The sequence below is a fragment of the Camelus dromedarius genome, chromosome 10 (genome assembly GCF_036321535.1).
Source record: "Camelus dromedarius isolate mCamDro1 chromosome 10, mCamDro1.pat, whole genome shotgun sequence".
Lineage (NCBI taxonomy): Eukaryota > Metazoa > Chordata > Mammalia > Artiodactyla > Camelidae > Camelus > Camelus dromedarius.
In genome coordinates, this window is record NC_087445.1 from 53,907,446 (window position 1) to 53,930,228 (window position 22,783).

General features: G+C 33.4%; 1 protein-coding gene across 1 annotated transcript; it reads left to right on the top strand.

Annotated features, from left to right (window-relative positions):
* The first annotated feature begins 6,392 nt into the window (after nucleotides 1–6,392).
* LOC105087947 (olfactory receptor 13C8) lies at nucleotides 6,393–7,496 on the top strand. The gene has a single exon (XM_010978723.3). It carries the CDS (start codon nucleotides 6,393–6,395, stop codon nucleotides 7,362–7,364), a length of 972 nt encoding a protein of 323 aa, XP_010977025.1. The 3' UTR covers nucleotides 7,365–7,496.
* The last annotated feature ends 15,287 nt before the right edge of the window (nucleotides 7,497–22,783 follow it).

Sequence of the window (22,783 nt, forward strand, 5' to 3'; positions counted from 1 at the left end):
GAAAGAGTGTGAGCTTTAGAGCCAGTCAATACTTGTTTCCTACACACAATTAATTAGGCACAGAACACTGAGTAAGTAATTTACCTTCTCTCAGCATTGCTTTCCTCGTTTCTAAAATGAAAAGGCGGTAGTTTAGGAAGATTTCTTTTAGTTTTAAAATGATAAATGATATGAAAGGAAAACATTAAGTTGTTTAACAAATACTAAAATATTTGAATAAAGACTTATCTTTTGGTTTTGAGAAAAACAAGTGTTATAATGAATTCATTTGCTCACTACTACCCCTAGTTAGATTATCTGGCACATATTGCTAAGCATGTGCTGAATGAATTGATGAACAAGCATTTGGGTATTACATTCAGTTTGTGAAGTGCTTTCATTGTATCATATCGTTGGATTCTCTCATGTAACCTATGAAGAAGCTATTGTTTACTTTACAGATGGGTAAACCTAGACTGAAAAGTAAAGCAGCCCTCACGTCCCTAGCATGTGAAAGATCTAGCACTTGGAGCTGGGTTTCCCAAGAATGTGATTTCAGGTCTCATACTCTTTTAATTGCAACTAATTATGACCTAAGGCAGAGTCAAATGTGTTTTAAGTTCCTACACTATACCATAAACTTAGTATATGTGGTAACACTTAAATTCAGACCAGACTGCCCCCAATACACAGGTGAATGTACAGTTGCTGAGAGAAGCTTAAAAGTTAGCATTATGACACAGAGCTCATAAGAGATGTAGCCAAGATTTTTTTCAGCTCATGTACACTTGACTACTATTGCTTCTAATATTCAACATATCCTAGGGCATGTGGAGGAAAACCAAAGGCAAAATGAATGTGTCCTTTTTCACCCAGTGAGCAATATCTTCATAAACTAATTTCTTCTAGAAGAGAAGTTTTCCAGGGGTAGGGGGATGAAAAAACTCAAAAAAGAAAAAAAGTATGAATAGCAGAAGGGTTAGGCTCCTATGATCCCCAGGGCATCAATTTTTTAACTTCTTAACTGAGATGTTTTACTTTTCCTCTGGCTATCTGTTGAAGTACTCTTCATTCTCAGAAGTTAAAAAACAAACAAACAAACAAACAAACAAACCTGGAAAATCTAGGTAGCATGAAGCAGTTATGATTTGGCTAGTTTAATAAGTAAAGCAGTCAGTTAAGACCTAGCTCTGAGGGACCCAGCAGAGCTTTGGTCTCACTTCAGATTGAAGCTAGATTCACTTTAGTTTTCACAGACTACTATAGGACTGAGCTGAGAAACCAGAAGAAATGGGTGGACTGTGTTTTTGCCAAGGGAATTAAAACTTTTTGATACCAATTTGACCTAAAATGAACTATTACATGTCTAGCTCCAAAATAAGATGAATTTTGAGTCAGGTTCTCTACAAGATGCAGGATTCTCTACAAGATGCAGGAGAAGCCAATGATTGCCCTGAAAAACAATGTTTACGGACCTACCAAGCACAGGTCACAGTTCAATATTAGTGAGAAAAGTACATGATCCTGAAGAATGCCTCTATATTAACCTCTTTTTCCTATGTTTTCATCCTTAATACCCCCTTGGTCAAAATTCCAAAGGCTCTCAATTGTCTGGAAAATAAATTATAATTCCTTAATACTACACTTAATATAGCTCACAAACTGGAAAATCTTTTTTCCTCTTTTTTTCCTTTTTCTGACTATTGTACCCCTATACATTGTTTTCTTGTCTAGAAGCCCCACTGATGCATTTTGCCTTCAGCCTATTACCTAGGACCATCCCTCCTCAGCTCATCAAGATCAAAATCACTTGATGCAATGAAATAATGCCCTAACCCTTTCTCAGATGATCTCCCCTTCTTTGAAGTCTGATTGTACTTACTCAGAGTTTGAATCAAATATGTGCAGTGATTCAGAGGCTTCCCCCAAGAGAAGCTGTCTGGTTTCCTACCAACAGACCTCACTGTACAGCAATACTGTGTGGGTGGTTGTTGTTTTAACCAAGGTCCTCATTCTGTTCCTTAGACCCACAGACTCAAACTGTCTTTGTTAAAATAAGAAGAGGCTGGATCTTATTCACAAGGGTTGATTCACACTAGCTCACAGATACTACTATGACGCAGAGTGCTGTGCTTCACAGTGAGGAACAGAAAGGCTGATGGGAGCAGCAGCAGCAGAAGCAATGTTCTGCTCAGTCCATTTCTTCCTTCTATACAGGTGACCTGGATGCTGGCTTCTCATCAGACAGGAAAAAGTGGTTCAAATCAAGGGGGTTACTTTTATATGAATAGTGTATTTATTGGAGCCAGGCTAATAAGAATTCCAGATTCACCTATCTCTACTTTAAGTATATATTACCTTTCTAATGGGACCACAAGACTTGAAATCTGTTGGATGAGCACTACCTCAGTTGACCCTAGGTACTTCTTTTCATTCTCCACTGCTGACCAACCACTTTATGAACTGATTTTTTTTAAATTAGATTAAAAACTCTATTTTTTAAAATATCTGGTCTAACTAGGCTTTAACCCATTTTTTTTCTTTTAAGTGCCTTAATTTTTTCTTCTAATTCATTCTGTGTTATTTCTATAGGGTCAGAACTCAATTTTCCTTTTTTTTCTTTTTTTTTTTTTTACATTTATGTTAGTCTTTTCTATTAAACTACATTTCTGATCAGAGGTCCTTCATTGTCATATGCCTTACCTATATTGCTCTCTATGATTTTTATATATTTTTTATTTGTTGTCTTTTAAACTTGGGTTATAGTTAATCATGCTCTTCTGCATCTTCTTTTAAATTCCTTTGTATATTATTTTCCTCAATCCTTAAAAAGCGACCTAATATTCACCCATAATAAATAGTTCCACTAATATTTCCTACCCAATCCACAATTACGTGTTTGATTTGTCCCTAAAAATGCAAGTACCCTGGTAAAATATGTATTTAATTTTATCTATAAAATGTATTATGCTATAAATTACAACATGGCTTACTTTTTCCCACACTTTTTCAGGGATCTATTTATGTGACTATATAGACATCTAGTTCATTTGCTTCTCACTTCTGCAAACTGTTTCATAATGCATGCTCACATGTGGTAGAACCACTCCTCTGATGATGGTAATCAAGGTTGCCTTCAACCTCCTTTTGCCACAAACAGTGCAATGATGAGCATCCTCATGCTTGTCCCCTTAAAATCCTGGGCAAGAATTTAGCTGGGATGTATTCCTAGGACTGGATTTTTTGGGTCCTACCCAATTTTAATACAGACAGAGAAATTTCTAGTATATCAGTGTACACTCCCACCAAATATTGCTCACCAATATTTGGTAAAATCTACTTTTCTAATGAAAATTAATATCTTATGACTATTTTAACAATAATTTTTCTGATTTTGAAAATTTAATGAGCATTTTCCAATTTTCTAAGTGTTAGAATCTCTCCACATACTTGTCAGCCATTTAGGAAAAACCCTTCTGTGAATCACTGATTCATATCCTTTGATCAACTTTCTATTGGATTAAAGTTTATGTTTTTAAAGTTTTTTCTTTCACTATAAGTTCCTAAGAACTTCTATATTGTCTTTGATTGATTTAATAATTTTTTTCACATTTAAATTAATATATCTGGTTTTCACCTTTATGCATGATAATCCAAGGATCCAACTTTATTTTTTCTTTCTGGGAGAGGGGGATAATTAGGTTTATATATTTATTTTTTTAATGGAGGTACTGGGGATTGAACCCAGGACGTCATCATGCTACACATTTACTTTACCACTGAGCTAAAGTCTGCCCCGACCCTATTTTTTCATTATATGAATACATTTCCCTAACATGATCTACTAAGCTATCACTTGCCTATTGCTTTAGGGTGACAGTTTTATGATGTATCAAATTCCCACATAAACTTATTTCTATATCTAAGATCTCTTTTCTTTTCTACTAGACCATCTAAACATCTCTGAACCATTATCATACTATTTTTTATTACTGTGGCTTTGTAGTGTGTTTCAAATATGGATGTTCCTCTTACTTTTCTTTTAGAAAACTGTGTGCAAGTTGTGCAATTTTATTCCTCCACATAAATTTTAAAATGAGCATTCATATTCCTCAAAAAAAATTCCAGCTAAAATTTTGACTGTATTTAATTGAATAGGGACTAATTTGGGGGAGAAATGGCAGCCTTAAACTTTTATCCCATCTACTAACATATACCTTTTCAATTATAGTTTTTATGCTGTTTAATTTTTAAATGATTTCTGTAAAGGTCTTGTGCATGCTTCATTAGGATAAAACTCAGATTTTTTTAATTTGTTTTTTGTTATTTTTATTTCTATTATGTTTGCTAATCATTTATTTCTAATGTAAAGAGAACTATTTATTTTTCATTGATCTTACACCAAGTGGTCTTACTAATTTTTTTCATCAAGTCTTAAAAAAATCTTTCTGATTTTGACCAAGACTACCAAGTCTATCTTAAACAGTAGCTGTAAAAGTGGGCATCCTTATCTTAATCCAGATCTTAATGAGAATGTATAAGGGGTCTCTATTAATTATTACTGAATAGTAATTTCTATAGATTTTTTTGGTATATAGTTTCCTTTCAAGATTAGGGAATTACCTTATTAACTTTAAAAAGTTTATACGAAAATTATGAATTGATCTTCACCAAATTTATTTCTTGCATCTCTTGAAATAATTGCTTTTTATTTTCTTATCATGATTTACCGATGATGTCTACCAAATGTGTAAGGAAGGATAACCCAAAAGTCATACAATAATACTCCTTACTTTCTTGTATAATTATGAATAAAAGCATTTAGAAATGATTACTCTATACCTGGCACAGAGTAACCAATACATATATTACTATTTTATAATTGTTGCTGCTAGTAAAATTATTTTAAATGTAGATTATTAATATTACTTCTTACTTATTGCACTGGTGGTTTTCAAACTATGCCCCTTGGAATCCAATAAAATTAAACTGAAGGAGGAAAAGTGAATAAGGTGCTAAAGGAATAGTGCTTTTTCCTTCCCTAAAAACCAGTGTAGCTTCAACCAGGGAAACTCTCTTTTTCATTTATTTTGTATATATGCTTCTTATAAATTTTATCAGTTGTGAAAAAAATGATAGTTGCATGTCACTGGTTTAGTTAAATGCATACATTCTGAATAAAAGCGCTGTTGCTACAGTTGATTCCCTACGTGATAGTTCTCAGATAAGGTGAAGATAAACAGATTATGTGGAGCCTACAATACTCAATATTATAAATCTCTATTCAGAATAAAATTGGCTTTCTAAATACTTTCAATTCACTTCTATTTTTAAAAAACACATTTATTTGAACACACAATTCCTCATTATACTGAGGTAGATACTGGAGTAATATAAAGACATGTCCCTTCATTGAGGCTACTGTCCTCAATGAGGCAATATGCAATGACTTACCTATACAACCAGGGGACCATACTGAGCTCTAAAAGAGACTAAGCCATACAAGACTGCATTATGACTTTGATAGGCCCTAGCCATTTTGCCTTTATGTGCCCCTTCTTCCATGAAGTAATATTAAAAGTTATATCTTACATCTGCATTGGCATAAAGATAAATATATTAATATTATTTGTTAAAACTTGAAAATTTATTGTTTAATTTGGATTTTAAAAGAAATCAAAACATTTTCATAGGCTCTTACTGTGCCTAGTGGATAAGTTGGCCCTGTAACTGTGGGCCAATTTCAAATACATATACAATCCTATCAGATAACATAAATGATTGAGATAAACTGAGAATAACATATTAATTGGCAACTAACAGTCATCTCCAGTGACAAGCAGAAAAGAGAGAGAGGAGGGTACTCTGGTAGAACAGAGAAGTTGCTTCAAATTCAAAGGATCAGTTAAAACTAAGCTCCATGATGGAAATGGGTCCAGTGCTTTCAAATATTATAATCTGTTTGAAGACAAGCTGAAAAATAGATTTTATACTGTATCTCTTGCTTTTTAAATGCTCACTTTTAAAATGTAATTCAAATTTAAAACAGCGCAGAAACTGCCAAACCAAGCACATCTCTCTGCCGCATCCAGGCTGTAGACCACTGATTTGCTGTCATTGTGTTACCAGGTAGAACTAGCAGAAATGACAATAAATTGGTTTGGGATCCAAATATCCTACAAACAAATGTATTCTCTCTTAACACTGAGAAAATCAGGTTAGGATTCCTGCTCTAGTGGCCTGGGTTTACAGTAAGAAATTTGTCCCACAGTTACATTGTTGCATCCAAATACAGAACTATTGTAACAAAGAATACCATTCTTTAAAGAAAACAGGAGCTCTTGCAGACACCATATTAACAAATTTCTGTTCTATCATCCATAGAGTGCTATTGGAGAAAAGATATACACAATATGGGAAGGACCAATGATTCCATGTTGACAGAATTTGTCCTGGTTGGGCTTTCTGAACACCCAAAGCTCCAGACAGTTTTCTTTGTGCTAGTTTTATGTATGTACCTGATGATCCTGCTGGGAAATGGAGTCCTTATCTCAGTTATCATGTATGATTCTCACCTGCACACCCCCATGTATTTCTTCCTCTGTAATCTTTCCTTCCTGGACATTTGCTATACAAGCTCCTCTGTCCCATTAATTCTTGACAGCTTTCTGACAGTAAGGAAAATGGTTTCCTTCTCTGGGTGCATGGTACAGATGTTCCTCTCCTTTGCCATGGGGGCCACAGAGTGTGTGCTTCTAGGCATGATGGCCCTTGATCGCTATGTGGCCATCTGCTACCCACTGAGATATCCCATCATTATGAGAAAAGGTGCCTACGTGCCCATGGCAGTTGGAGCCTGGGTTGCTGGGATAGTTGACTCAGTGGTACAGACATCTCTCACAATGCAATTACCATTCTGTGCCAACAATGTCATTAACCATTTTGTCTGTGAAATTCTGGCTATCCTAAAATTGGCCTGTGCTGATATTTCAATCAATGTAATCAGCATGGCAGGATCAAATTTGATTGTTCTAGTTATTCCATTGCTAGTAATTTCCATCTCTTACATTTTTATTGTTGCCACTATTCTGCGGATCCCTTCCACTGAAGGAAAACGTAAAGCCTTCTCTACCTGCTCAGCCCATCTCACAGTGGTGCTTATATTCTATGGAACCATCTTCTTCATGTATGCAAAGCCCAAGTCTAAAAGCTCTATTGGTACAAACAATCAAGACATCATTGAAGCCCTCATCTCCCTCTTCTATGGGGTGATGACACCCATGCTCAATCCTCTCATCTATAGTCTGAGGAACAAGGATGTAAAAGCTGCTATGAAGTACATGCTGGGGAGGAAAAAAATCTCTCTGATGGACTATGAATACTGATTTACCTTTTGTGTGTTAGTATTCAAAGCTGCTACAGACACCAAATTCAAATAGTGAAAATTATCATGTGAAAGCAAATTCACCATGTGTCATTCAAAATCAATTGGTAGAAATATTTTGGTTGCTGTTGTTACTATTAATTTTTGTCCTAACTGAAGAAATAAAACATGCTTGTGGTTCAAAAAAAATACTATTATGGAAAATCTCTCTTAAACCTTTAGAACATGAAAACACAACCACTCTTAAACCTTAAGAAAATAATAAAGACAAAAGATGTTCTAAAAGGCACTTTGTAACGTAAAATAAGTACATTATTAATTATTCAAAGTGATTATTAATTAGCACATATTTATTTATTTATTTATTATTTGTGTCCACCAATATATAACCTCTCTTTAAGCAGAAACTTGTCTGTTTATTACCCTACAAGATCTCAAAGACCTAGAATAGAATATGACATATAATAGATGTTCAATAAATATTTTTAATAAAGAAATAAACCATGCAATGTATAAATACAGAAATGTATACATGTCATAGCTGAGGTAACAAAGGTTATTCAAAAAGAAATCTGATTCAATATAATATTTTATAAATGAACTATATTGGCATTTTATCATATGAACTCCCTTAATAAATTAGTACCTTTTTTTTTGTATGTGATATATATTATAATGTAGAGAAAGAAGTTTTATTTACCAGCTACAATAACTTTTCTGGATTTGTTACATAATGAAACTAAGCTAAAAGGGTTCCCTAGTAATGCACTCTAAGTTTTAATCCAATAAAACTAAGGTGACATGGTAGCAGAGAATTCCTCTTGGACTTTGAGAAGAGATCAGGTCATAATGAGGGCTTCTTTCCTACTCTGCATTGGATCACAAAGCTCCTAAGTGGCAGGAGAACTAGACAGAACTGGTAACTGACAATAATTTCAATAAGAGGAAGAGAAGTGGCAAAAGATAAAGAGCCAAGTTGTTTAATGAACTAGAGAGCTACCGGGTTTCAGGAGTTGGAGGATAAGACAAAGACAGCCCCAAATTGAGATGATCTCTATTGTCTGAAGAGTGCGACCTTTGGAACAGTGCCAGTGTGGGAAATGGAAGCCCCATTTCCACTAAGAAATTGAGTCAGATATGTCAATAGAGGAAAGCACTCCTTTCTTCCAGGCCTCTGAGGAGTCGAAGAGAGTTGAAATATGGAACACAAATCTAAAAAGAAAATAACGGCTTCTGAATTATGAAAATAAGCCCTCAATATCTTCCTTTCTTATAACAGGTAATTATTATTTCTTCATAAGATTAAATAAGTTAATTCATGTACAGCACTAAGTAGTGCCTATAACATCCTAAATATCCAATATACATTGGTGATTTTTTATTGTTAACGTTAGGCTGCTTTAATATGTCATAAAGCTTTGTGGCAGCACAAGAGTTTCATCCTTACTTTTTCACAGAGTGGTTTTGATGCTATTAAACTACTGTCTCTCAGTTTCAAATCCGCTCCTCTATGCTCTGCTTTGTGAGCTAGGCTACAGACACTGAAAACCACATTTCTCCTTTGCTAGCTAGCCTCTGTTAAATTCTTCCAAAAGAGTTGTTAGAGAGAGAATGGAAGGTTGGGTGGGGATAAGGGACTTGAGCCTCCCTATTTCCTTCTTGTTCATGTCAGCATCATTCCAGCTATGTTTCTTCACCACGACAATGGCAAATCCTTAGCTACTTCCAGTACTGGTTTCAGTTTTTATTTCTTCTTTTCTATAAGCCAGAACCAGTAGCTTAATAGTGCCATCTCCTCAGAGGTTTGAATCTGCCATTCAACTTTCTTCTGGTAAATAAACAGTACTGCTAAGTCTTTACTTTGTCTTGTCTTTACTTTGTTCTGCTAAGTCTTTACTTTAAAAACTTCTGGTAAATAAATAGCCCTGCTAAGTCTTTACTTTGTCTTGAGGTTATCTTTAAAAACAATAAAACACACAATTCTCTGCTTGAGCAATGTAGTGGATCAGATGGAACGTAAGTAATAGATTTGGTCAGACTATCATTTCCATACACAACTAAATAATAGGTTCTGGGCAAGACATTGTCATTTCCTCTACAGATCCTTCCTTGTCTCAAAAAGGTAGATTATAAAAACTCTTTAGTATACTCTAAAATAACATATAATAATCATATGATCATAAGAAAGGAAAACATTGCGTAGTTCACCAAATCCTGAGATACGTGTGAGAAGGGATTAACTTAGAACCTTGAGAGAAAGAAACAAAAACATAACCCTTTTTTTTTTACCAATGCATATCTAGCACCCACCTAAGTTCCATACCTAGCACATAGTATGCTATTTCTATAAGTGTATTGAATTAATGCAAAAATAAATAAATGGAAGGAATAACTTCAGGGAGGTACATATAGTTGCCAAAATAATTTTTCAAGATTACATTATTGAATCATTATGATAACTCTTCAAGGAGCTACTATTTCCCAAATTTCACAGAGCAGAAAACCTAATACCAGAAATGTAGAAATACCTAAAGTTATAACCAAAATGTGGGAATAACTGCATTTGAATCAAACAATTAAACTTAACAACCCAACTAGTATGGAATACACATTATCCTAAAGCACATGTGGAGCAGGTACAAAAATTGATTATTTTATCAGGCTGAAAGCAAGAATCAGCAAATTTTAATGAATTATATTAAACAGTAGATATTCTCTTAATTAAATTAAAATTAATTACTTAATTTAAAAGCTCCATAACCTGAAATAATTAAAACACATTTCTAAACGACTAATGAGTAACAGACTTATTCAAAATATTTCACAGCTTCTATGGTAAGTGCATCAATAAATCAGAATGAATGCCTGCCATAAATAGTGTGGCCATAGTAATGTGTGCCAGCTAAATTTCAGCTTTGCTTACAGATCAGAGGAAAAATTACAACCAAAAAATTAAAACCTCATAAAACCAGACCTGAGCTTGTACCCACTGGTTATTTACTGTTAGTGTCCATTCTGATTAATTGGTAGATGTTGCACAATCTTTGTAAAACATTTTCAATATCAAACCTGCTAAGAAATGAAATACAATTGAACATTGCAATTAAAATTTACTGGATACAGAAACAAAGTTTTTTGAAGGAGATGTTCATACTTGAATTCGTATAGGAAATCTGGCTTCATATGGAAGAGAAAAGAAAGAAAACAAAAAAGAAGATAGGGATAAGAAACTATCCAGAGAATTTGAATGCAAAGCCAATATGCAAGGTATTGTGCTATATAACACATCTTATTACTTCTTACTAAATCTTCACAATAATCTTGAAAGGTATATCTCCTTGTTCTTAATTAATAGAAGAAGAAATTAAGATTCATAGAAGTTAAAATTCTACAGGTTCTAAGTGGAAAAGCTAGTTTTCAAACCATAGTTTTGACTATAAAGTTTTCAAACCATAGTTTTGACTTGATTTATCCATATTTTATAGCACTTCTCTCACTCTAGAGAAACGGTCTTAGTTTAAAAAAAACCCAAGAAGCTGGTAGTAGTAGATCACCAGGTTGACAGCATCTAGCTAGTATATGAAGATGCAAATTTAAACACTATGCATGGACATTCAGTTTGATGCTGCAGATGGTGTAATTCTGATGCAAATATTATAGGTAATATCTATGCAGTATATGAGAAAAGCAGAGCAACCATTACTAACTGCACCCAACATTTTAGGGAAGAAAGAAGTAGAAGCACTAAAAGAAGGGGCAAATAGGCATCTAAAGCGCAGAAAGAGAGGCACGGTTATGTAGAGTTACCAACATTACAAAAGGGAAAGCCTTATGATGTCTAAAAGGGAATATCCTAACTCTAAGAAAGGAATTAGAGATATGGACACTGGCGCTATCAGAGGTACTAATGTGAAGAGGAGGCTCTATGACCCAGTTGGTTCAGGAACGACTCTTGTGGGGCAGGCTGGAGAGTCACCAGTTGTAAGTCCCCACTTAGGATCAGTAAGACCCTAAACAAAGATTAAAGAACAATAATTTTACTGACCCCAGATAGGATATGCTTATGACTATCTGTGGACAATACCCATGAGGTTTCCAGAAAACGGGAAAAGGAAAGAAGAGCCCTCTTCCCAGCTGCATATTAATTGAAAGTGAAGCCACCACTTCAGTGACAAACGTTTTCTGTAGCTGAGGGAAGGGGATACCTTAAATATAACTTACGTTGCAGACACATTTAATCCTCACAAAAACCTGAAGACATACATGATTTTATACAATGAGGAATGTGGAGTACCCCCCAAAATTATACAAATTGCCCTCCGAAGCCAGGAAGTGGCACAGTGGGGACTGGAACACAACTAAACAGACTCCAAAATTCATACTCTTTCCATCACCCCATCCATATATCTAAACTTTTTGACTGTAAAAAGAACTTCCGGGGGAAGGTTATAGCTCAGTGGTAGAGCACATGCTTAGCATGTGCGAGTCCCAAGTTTAATCCCCAGTACCCTCATATAAACAAATAAATAAATAAAGACCTAATTATCCCCCACTCAAAAAATAAATAAATAAAGAACTTCCTATCTATCTCTTTATAAAATAGACAAAGAACAATTTTCAGCTCTATACAAACTCTAATCATGTAGAACACCATGGTTCCAAAGAGGTGAACAGGTAAGAGAAGACATCACTTCTTTTTTACTTGTTTTCTCATAGCCTGGTAATCTCTCCCACTGGAATAGAAAACACAGTCTGATATTTACACCTCTGTAGGAAACTACATCTCAGAGGACATCATTAAAAGTTGACTGACCTACTTCTCTCTGATATCGAGGTACAAATAGGTTGCATAGGGATGGGATCCCATGCGCTTCCAACAGTGTAAAGTCAAGTTAGTTAAAGTAAACTTGTAACTTTTTAACAACAACACTCATCCCTCAACAAGTTTTCTGGAGGGAATCTGGGGCTGTTCCTAGGAGGTTCATTTCCTTTCCTTAGTTACAACTAAACAGTAAAGAAAAGAATATATGACATCATCATGTGGAATACTCTAAAAGTGGAATCATTTTATTCTGTAAAGAGAAAGCAGTCCTCCTTATACTGCCATCACCAAGTCATTCATAAAATGTAATTAGACAGGATGAAAAAGACATATTCTAATAAAAACACAGAGTAGAGAGTCAGAGGTGATAAACTGGTAGGAAACCAAATATTACAGGACATGCATTTCTTTAGTCACATTGAATTAAAGAGATTTGCTACAGTCCTCACCACTCCTTTGGCATTAGAACCAGCTTGTTTTATTCAAATACATTCATTCCATAGCAGTGAAAATATTTGAGTTTGTGACTCCCAAAAGACATAAAATCATGCAGAGAGTTCATTTTTATTCTGAGAAATTAAGGGCCCATATAACTAATGCTGTAGTTTAAAAAAAATCATTACAGTTGTTTGAAAATAGAATGATCTAACTTTTGAACTGAAGAGCTCTATTTCTCTCCAATATTCAAGTAAGTCCAAGACAACAATGGGTTGGGTCACAATAAAGGAGAGTCCTGAAGCACCTAGAGGAAGATTCAGTAAGAATAAAGATTTTTTCTAACTCTGAATTTACATAATCTACAATGATATTTAAATAAGGCACAAGTCACAACCAGTAAAAGGATAAATGGCAAATAAACAAAGAATGGTAAGTAAATAATAATAATAAAATAATAAATAAAAAATTCTAAATAATAAAAATAATTTAAAAACTGTGCATACAGATCAGCATTCCCTCTTGAGTAATACAGATGAACAAACTACCTAGATAATGTGAGCGTCTTACAGAAATTTTAATATGTAGATTCCCAAGGTTTCTAAGAGTAGCTAAATGATAGATGTCCATGAACTACCCATTAAGAGAAGTCTGTACTGAATATAACCCAAATGTGAGCAAGGGCACTAGGGTTGACCAAACCACTTTATCTTTGGCTGGGGAATTTTCATGATTGCTCAAAATTTGCAAGTAATTTCAGAGGACTTAAATTTGAAAGTCTCAAAATAAATATATCACTTTTAATGTCATCTAACACTCATCACAACTAAAAATTTATCAATAGCTGTCCCCTTGGCATCTGGTACCATTCAATACATGCATCTGCAGTGAGAAGGGAATTGGGCCATGCTGACCCACCAACTCCTGTGTTCCTGGCATAGCTGCTCTTCACCCACCCCCACCCCACCCAAAGCTTTAGGAGAAGTAGAATGCACTACCCCAGTCCAAGCTACAAATAAAATACCCAAAGATGAGCATGGGGATGACAACCCTGACACTTAAAAATATGAGTATGGCTTCTAAATATTTTTCATTTTGATTTATAGGAACCATGCTGCATGCAAAAGCAGAGAACATGCAGTCAGTTTGTAGCATCTTCTCTCACCTTGAGGTACTCAATTTCACTGTCTAGAAGACAGTGCTCTCAAGATTTTAAGTAGTGGCCATTTCCCAGTTTAGTACGAATATGAAACTGGGCTCTAATAAGGGATGATATCCAAAAAAAAAAAAACTGGACAAATAAAGCATAGGCAACAATGAATTAGAATAGAAACCTAGGTGCAATGACATATTAGGCAGTAAGGAGAGCCGTGGTTTGATCTGGGTCACATTTTAAGAAGATCCACCACACTATTGTCTGGAGAATATATTGAAGGAAGACAAGAGGGAAAGCTGAGAGACTAGTTAGGAGTTTGTTGTAGAAACGCCAATTTACTCAGGAGCTCATGACTTACCAGGGCTAAGCATTACTCATCTTTGTGTCTCCCACAGTTTCTTGGTCTGCCAACATACCTGCTGAGTTTAACAAACTTAAATACACCTGTCAATAAAAATGAGTCTCCTTTAATTTTGATAGAATTATCATAAATGACTTGTCAAGACTTTGTGTATTCAAATTTAATAATAAGTTATATAATTTTGTCTCATACAAGCAATCCATATTTTCTCCAATTCATCAAGGAGTAGACTGCATTCTTTGGTGGCAGTGATGCATTCTGATACTCTATTGACTTTTATATTTTCATAGTGAAGGAGGGTGATTGTATGTCTGTTTTATTTACACAAACCAAGTAAAAGTGATTATTCACAGCATCAGTAGTAGGCAAACTATACTCAGATTCACAATTAGTAATCAAATATAAATTGTTTACTGACTTTTATAGAGTGCCTATTAAATACCAAGAACCATGATAAATACTCTATTACATACCAGAGCTGTAAGGTAGTTACAATACTCATTCTACAACTTAAATACATTACTCAGATCACCAAGCTATCAGTCAGGAAACTGGGATCCTATGTGTCCAACTCCAATGCCATTCTTTTTCTATAATAGCAAGATGGATATTTTAAATCATTAATATAATTAGAACAGCAAGCACCTTTACTGTGTACCTACTATGCATCTGTAACTATGTTAAATTCTTCATAGGCATTGCCTCATTAATTCTCAGAACAACAACAAAAATACCTAAAATATCAGGTATTTTTAGGTTTCTCATTTTACAGACATGGAAACTGAGACTTAGAGACATGCAGTGACCTCACTGAGGTCACAGAGGTAGTGCCTGACAAAACTGAGCTAACTCCAGAATCCAACGTTCTCAACCATCTCACTCTTTGGCGTCCCAAATGACAGAACAGGCTTTGCTCCAATAGAATTAGGCAACCAGAAGCAACCAGAAGTATAATGCATAGGCAAAGTCCTTATTTATCACAGAAATCTCACAATCCTAAAATAGTCTCATCAGCCATACATGTTCCTAAGTATCTGAACAAAACACATGAAGGCCAAAGGAAGTAAAAAAATTGTAGCCTGAGTTGCATACAGCAAGTTATATATACAATTAAATTTTAAAAATTTCTAATAATGAGAATAGTCCAAAGATAACTTGTGTAGCCTTACAATGTGCTCTAACCATCACTGGATTTGGGGGCAGAAGTAAAATGAACATCAGCCATAGTATAGGTGTGTTTCTGCCACCTCATTAGGATTAGAACTAGATTAATTTTAAGATGGTTTCCAGCTCTGCAATACAGTCACTTAGAATTTGACTATTCCACTGGTATGAGAGCATGCATTTAATTAACCTTACCTACAATTTCATAATTCATTATGAAAGTGATTCATTTATCCCAAAATAAATCATAAAGCATTCCCCTTAAAGAATGAATTAGAATTGTCTTTACAGCATTGTTTATAATAAGAAAAAATATCAAATCAAGGTAAATGCCCATTATTTGAGAATAGATTAAATAAATCTTGAGACATGAATGTAACAGAATAGTATATAGCCTTTTAATATGTATGTTCCGTATTTGATATGTGAAAAACTGCTCATGATTTAATGTTAAACATAAGAGAATATAAATGACACATAAAGATAGAACTTTTATGATGTATAATGTGTCTCATGTTTCTCTTTAAAACTTTTTGAAACTATATTTTTCTATCAATTACGTCCAAGTTCATCCAATGTTAAGCATAGTGCCTGACCCATAACAAGTGCTCAAAAAATAACTGGTGAATGAATAACAGAAAAAGGATTTAATAATGTATTTGGAAAAATTAGTTAATATTTTAAAAATGTTAATGTGTTCCATGCACTAGACATAAAATAATATAGTTATCATATAGATGAAACAAAAACAAACAAAAGGAGAAAGTTTAATTCATTGTTTTCAGAGAAAATATGAAAGTCTTAATGAAAATTTAAATAGCGTGTCAAAAATAAGAAGGAAAACCACAAATCAGGAAAGTATTTGCAGAAAATTTGAAAAACAAAGTGTTAATCTATTAAGAGTTCATACTAATTAAGAGGAAAAGTATCAAAATACCAAGACACAATTAAGCAAAGGGTGTGGGTGCATAATAAAAAAGAAAATATAAGTAATAAAAACATAGAAGAAATGATCAATCTAACTAGCAATCATAAAAATAAAAACTAAAACAAAGTAATGCTTTACAAAAAATAGAAAAGAATAAACACCTTCCCTGGTTATAGAAAATGTATTTAAAAAATAGTGTGTGCAAATACTGCAATAGCATTGTAAAATGTTAAGTTTTGGAAAAATAGTTTTGAGTACTAAGATTCTCTCAATTCCTATAGTCCTATCTCTAGAGATTACCCTTAACTCATTTTCAATAGAAGAAAAGCAGACTAATTGCCTGATAACTAGATATCAATGATCATTAGATCAAAATCTCAAAATACTAGACACAAATTAAAATATACAATAATATTAAAATTATAGGTTAGGCTATTCTTCAAATATTAAAAAAGAACACTATAAAGATTGAAAAGTCACAGAAAATTATTGATTTGAAATGGCAAATGCTAAATAAAATTTATTCATATTATAATTATACTTATATAAAGAAAAATTATTTGTTTGTGGTTAAGAATTAACAAAAAATATGAAAGATAAAATTGTTTTAAAAGGTAAAATGACTTATTTAGGATTTTATTAGGACTGACCTAATATTATTTGTGGAATAAAAAGAAAAAAATTCTTCTGAAAAGTTTAACTATTTTGAGAACTTTTGGACATATTATGATTTCAGCTCCAATTTATGTTGAGGCCATCAAACAGACAGATTCAATGAATATTCCAAGAAATGTATGACTGGGGGAGGTTTTCTTTAAGTCGAAATAATTGGATCTCCTGGACAAGTCGAAGTTAAGAACTTTATCTCTAGAGAATCCTGAATTTCTCACTCACAACCTTAGGGACTAAAGAAGTTTCCAAAAATAAGTGCTAAACTAACTTCCAAAAGAAGCTGAGTCTCTTGAGTAAATGCCAACTTTAAGACAAATCATGGGAAACTAGAGTTGTGTCATTGATCTTTTTTAAAAATATGTTTTATTTCCTTGATACCTCTTAGGAATATTCATGTACAGACAAACTGCCTAACTTGGTTGTTCTTTGTCACATTTCTTTTGAGGAAGGACCAACTATCTTTCAAATTGAGAACTTTCTGGTTTCATCTGAAAAATGCAAATGAAATTCATATTCTTGGGAATTTTTCCTTTTACTTAATAGAATGGAGTGATATGAATGACTTTAAAACCAAGCCAGAAGGTAAGATAAAGAGAAAAGTTTTTATTCAAATTATTTCAAAAGAAAAACATCCTATCAATAAATTTAAAGACTTCTGAGTTGAGGTGACTTCTGAGTTGATGGTGGGATTTTGAAAAATATGTATATACATTTAAACATATGTAAAGGAAAAAATACAGAAACAAAGGCATCATCTCTAGAACTAGGATACTAATTTTTTAAAATTCTAAAATATTCTATAGAAGAGAATAGTGAGGAAGAGAAAGTTATTTGCAATACAACAAACCCTTATAAACAATAGGCTGATGGCTACTGTATTCAAGTATCAAGAAGTACTGAGTTCACTAAAACCTTAAGTAAAAAGTATTCATGCTAGAAAAAGTCCATGGTGATTTATATATTATTCATACATAAACTAGGTTCAATAAGAGTTTGAAGAAACATGTAATTAAAAATATTTATGGTAAAAGTAGAATTAGAAACAAAAATGTGACAAAGGGCAGAAGTAATTATGAATGTTAGTCTGAATTCCAGGATGCCAAGGTAAAAGAAAAAATACTGAAATTTTTTGACTTCTCATTTATATAATTAATCAAACTTCACTGACCTAGACCTTAATTCTCCACACTAAACCTGAAAGAAACTTTGGGCATGTTTTTCATTTGAATTCATTATTGTGGATAATTTCTTCATAAGTGGAAGACAATGAATGTCTTCAAAGTTTTCAAAAGAGACAAACATATATTTTATCTGTATATTTACCAAATGGACTCTTGATGAAAGTTGAGTGCATTATATTTAATTGTGACTTTATAAAAACTTTACAAGTAAGTAAACATTGACATTGTGGTAAAAATGGGGATTTGCAGATCATAAAGAAAAGGGTTTAAATCATAGTTCTTATATTTGTCAATGACAAGATTTTGAGAATTGTATTTAACATTTGAAATTTCAAATTAATTTCCTTATCATTAAAAAATTCACAATAATATTTGGGTTATTTTGAAAATTAAACAATAAAAACCATATGAAGTGTCTAATACAGACTAGGACCTCACATGTTATAAATTACTCTTCTCTTTGTGAGCTAAAATAATACATCTTGCCTCATGGTATATTAATAGAAGATTAGAGTTTATAAAATCTATAAATTGATAGTTGGCAAATCCATTTATCTTTGAACAATATCAATTGTCTTAATTCATTTTTTAGAAGAACTAGTTAGGATAACAATTATTTTCACTAGTGAGAATTTAGAGTATAGATGATATTTGTTTTTCATTCATAAATCTTAGTACTGTAAATATTAAATTTTTAAGAAGCCAAGTCAATAAAACAAAACAAAACAAAAAACTTCCAGAAAGAGGTCTTTCTAAAAAATTAGACAGCTTGACTTATGACCTGGTTAATAAGTGGTCACAAACTTTCCTTTAGGTCTATTACAACACTAAAAAAGTTCCTGGATGAAGTCTCAGAGCATTGAACCACAGTAGTTATTTCTTATAAAAGAACAGGAGTTGGAAGAGAGAGATCAGAGGAAGGCTAGGATGTAGGCCACTGAGACAAAAAAATTTCACCTTCTAGGGACAATTCTGTTCTAGTTATCAATGATCTGCAATCCCTTTTGAGAATATATGATTAAGTCAAGAACTTAAGCTCTTTCTCTTGGTTTACCTCCTAAAAACAATACACACTGATACATGAAAGATTTTGAGAGCAGGGATTATAAATGCTCTAGGTCTACCAGAAATAGTGGGTTCCTATGTATAACTGGACAAGGCACACCAGCACAACTCAGACTCAGTGGGTAGTCTCTGGACACCTAATTATTCTGCTATTTAAATTGTTTTAACATTTTTTTCTCTGAGTTAATCTTACTAACATAATCGCACTTTTTAATTATACTTTTCCTTTACACATATTTATTTTAGAAATTTGGATAACTCAGAAAAACAGAAAGTCTCTAGGATAGCCATTAATGTTTTAGACATTTCTTTCCAGTCTTTCTGTACTGTCTAGGTTATCTTGGTTAAATTTTGGTTTTGGAAAAAATGCTGCAACCATTTTGTTTCTCTTTTCACTTAATCATTTTAACATAATTTAAAGATCTTTTTGTGTTAATTGAAGTTCCTCACAAATGTCATATTAATAGGGACGTAATGGCCCATCAAGTGAGTGTACTGTGATTATTTAACAATTCCCCTAGAATTAGCCAAGAATGGAAAACTGTTTTAAAATATAACCTCCAATAATGGCAAAGATCTAGTAAAAATAGAATCATCCAATATACAGCTACCATGGAAAGCGATTTCATTAGAAACTTCCCAAAATCTTAAAAAATCTTCATTCTCCTATTTCAGATACTGGGACTCCATTTTAGGGAAGTAAAGTTAAATGGTGAAAAAATTTCAGGAACAAGACTATTCAACTGTGTTTGTTGCTTCCTAAAAGTTACACTAGCATTGTAAAAGTAATGAAATAATTTCCTCTGTATTATCCATTATCCTTTCTTCCTCCATTTGAAAACATTAAAGCAGAATGACAGTATCTCATAGAAACGTTTGCAGGTGAAAAAATTTTTGCAGCAATTATCTTGGGGCTATTAGGATACCAAATGTAAACCATAATTATTTTCTGCAAGTAATTTCCAAATAGGAATCAACTTTTAGAAAATGTTTCTGAATAGAGAGAGGGCACTTGATCTAATTCACATCTTCCCTGCCAAAAATTCAGAATATATAGACCCCAGACAACTGATGTTCTTTCAAAGCATCTATCTGAAATGTATTCCCAGATTCAGAGTACATTGATATGTGCACCTACAGTCAACCAAATTCTAATCTTAATACCAAGTAAAAGTAGATCCTGACCTACCCAGCCCTTCCAATCCTCTTTGAAACATATGCCTACAAAGTAGGGTGCACCTTGAACTGTATGAGAGACCTCCTTTCCATAGCCAATACATGCGTAAATATTCTATTATGCCAATTAAATTGTCTCACCATTGTAAATGAGTTTTCACAGAAAGTAGCATAACCTGTTAGCAAATGACTCTCACAGAGAGAAATGGCAGATCCTACACCAGAATATAGCCACTGTTTGAAAGTATTTAAGTAGGAACTCATCAGTTGGATAATTTTCTTTTCCTCTAGAGATATTTTTTAAAGCTACGTAGAATATCTTGAGGATGAAAAGATGTTTTCAAAGTTATGCTCTTTGATTTATTTATTATAAAGAAGAAGGCCATCTACTAATATCTACTCCTTCAATTTGTTTTTTCAAATTAAAGTCATTTTCTTATGCTTTACAGTGCACAACTCAGATGCTTGAGACAACCTCAAATTCCTGTTTTGGAAAATATTGACCCCAATTGCAAATTCAGCAAATGGAAGAGGAGTTATTTTCACATGGACAGAAATAAAAGACAGACTCTTCTGCATGTAATTTGGCTGCTTGAATGTCTAACATCTAAACTCAAAACTAATTGTGATACACTTACGCGTAAGTCTTATGTCCAAGTTTTGCCAAAATGTTTAGTTTTCTATTGTCTGCTATTCAATTACTATCCTACAAACAATTGAAGCACTGACGGCACTCTCCAATGGTATGAGAGAGATGGTTTAAAAAGCCTTGCTTTTCATGTGTCTGTAGAAAAGCAGCTTCAGCAGCACTTGGAAACATACATTCAGATTTTAGAATGCATTTCAGATCCACTGACTGAGAATATTTTACAAAGGTTTCCCAAGTGATTCTTCTGTACACTAAAATTTGGAAGCATTCCACTGAATGGGGAGGCCTTTCCTCACTTACACATTAGAATCACCTGAAGAGCATTATTTTAAAAGATGCCTTATTCCCACTCCTTAGACAACCTGCATAATATTGGGAGGGCAATAACCATGTAGTTTAAAAAATGGGCATGGATGTAAAGTCAGAAAATGCAGATTTGAATAACAGTTTGTTCACTTACTGTGATTTTTTAAATTGAAGTATGGTCAATTTACCATGTTGTGTCAATTTCTGTTATACAGTGTAATGTTTCAGTCATACAAATACATAAATACATTCATTTTCATATTCTGTTTCATTATAGGCTACCACAAGATATCAAATATCATTGTGCTATACAGAAGAAACTTGTTGTGTATCTTTTTTATATATAGTATTCAGTATCTGCAAATCTTGAACACCCAATTTATCCCTTCCCATTGTCTTCCTCCCCTGGTAACCATAAGTTTGTTATCTATGTCTGTGAGTCAGTCTCTATTTTATAAATAAGTTCATTTGTGTGTTTTTTTTTTAAGATTCCACATATGAGTGATAACATATCGTATTTTTCTTTCTCTTTCTGGCTTACTTCACTTAGAATGACGATATCCAGGTACATCCATGTTGCTGTAAATGGCATTAATTTATTCTTTTTTATGGCTGAGTAGTATTCCATTTTATAAATATACCACAATTTTTAACCCAGCCATCTGTTGATGGACATTTAGGTTGTTTCTATGTTTTGGCTATTGTACATAGTGTTGCTATGAAAATTGGGGTGCATGTATCTTTTCAAATTATAGTTCCCTCTGGATATATGCCCAGGAGTGGGATTGATGGATCATATTACCGTAAGTCTATTTTTAGTCTTTTGAGGAATCTCCATGTTTTCTAGAGTGGTGGCACCAAACCATATTCCTGCCAACAGTGTTGGAGGGTTCCCTTTTCTCCACACTCTCTCCAGCATTTATTGTTTATGGACATTTTAATGATGGCCATTCTGAGTGGTGTGAGGGGATACCTCATTGTAGTTTTTATTTGCATTTCTCTGATAATTAGCAATGTTGAGCATAGTTGCTGTGTTTTAAAATACTTTTGATCTCTAGGAATTTCATTCTCAGAGAATTTTAGTGATGATAAAATGAATAATATATGTGAATATATTTGTTAATCATACAACCCTAAACCTATGTTATTGTTAATTTTTGGCATAGTATAAAATCAAGTAAATAGAAATTTTAACTGATTAAGCATGCTATCTCCAAAATAATGACATTCAAATTGGCTCTGTGGGTCAACTAAGTCAAAAATAATAAATGATTATTAAAAATGCAAATAGTTCTTCCTTGACTCAGAACTTATGCATCACAATCTCAGGAAATGTAATACAGAAGTTTGTATTTTTAATAAACTACCAGTGTAATTATTACATGTATTCTATCACCTCTCTTATGAGCTAGAAGAGGAATTTGAAAAGCGAAACTCACAGCTGTAAACCCACTCCAGCTAGTACTGACACACTTATTGCCTCTCCTCCAATGCCCTCTTACTTC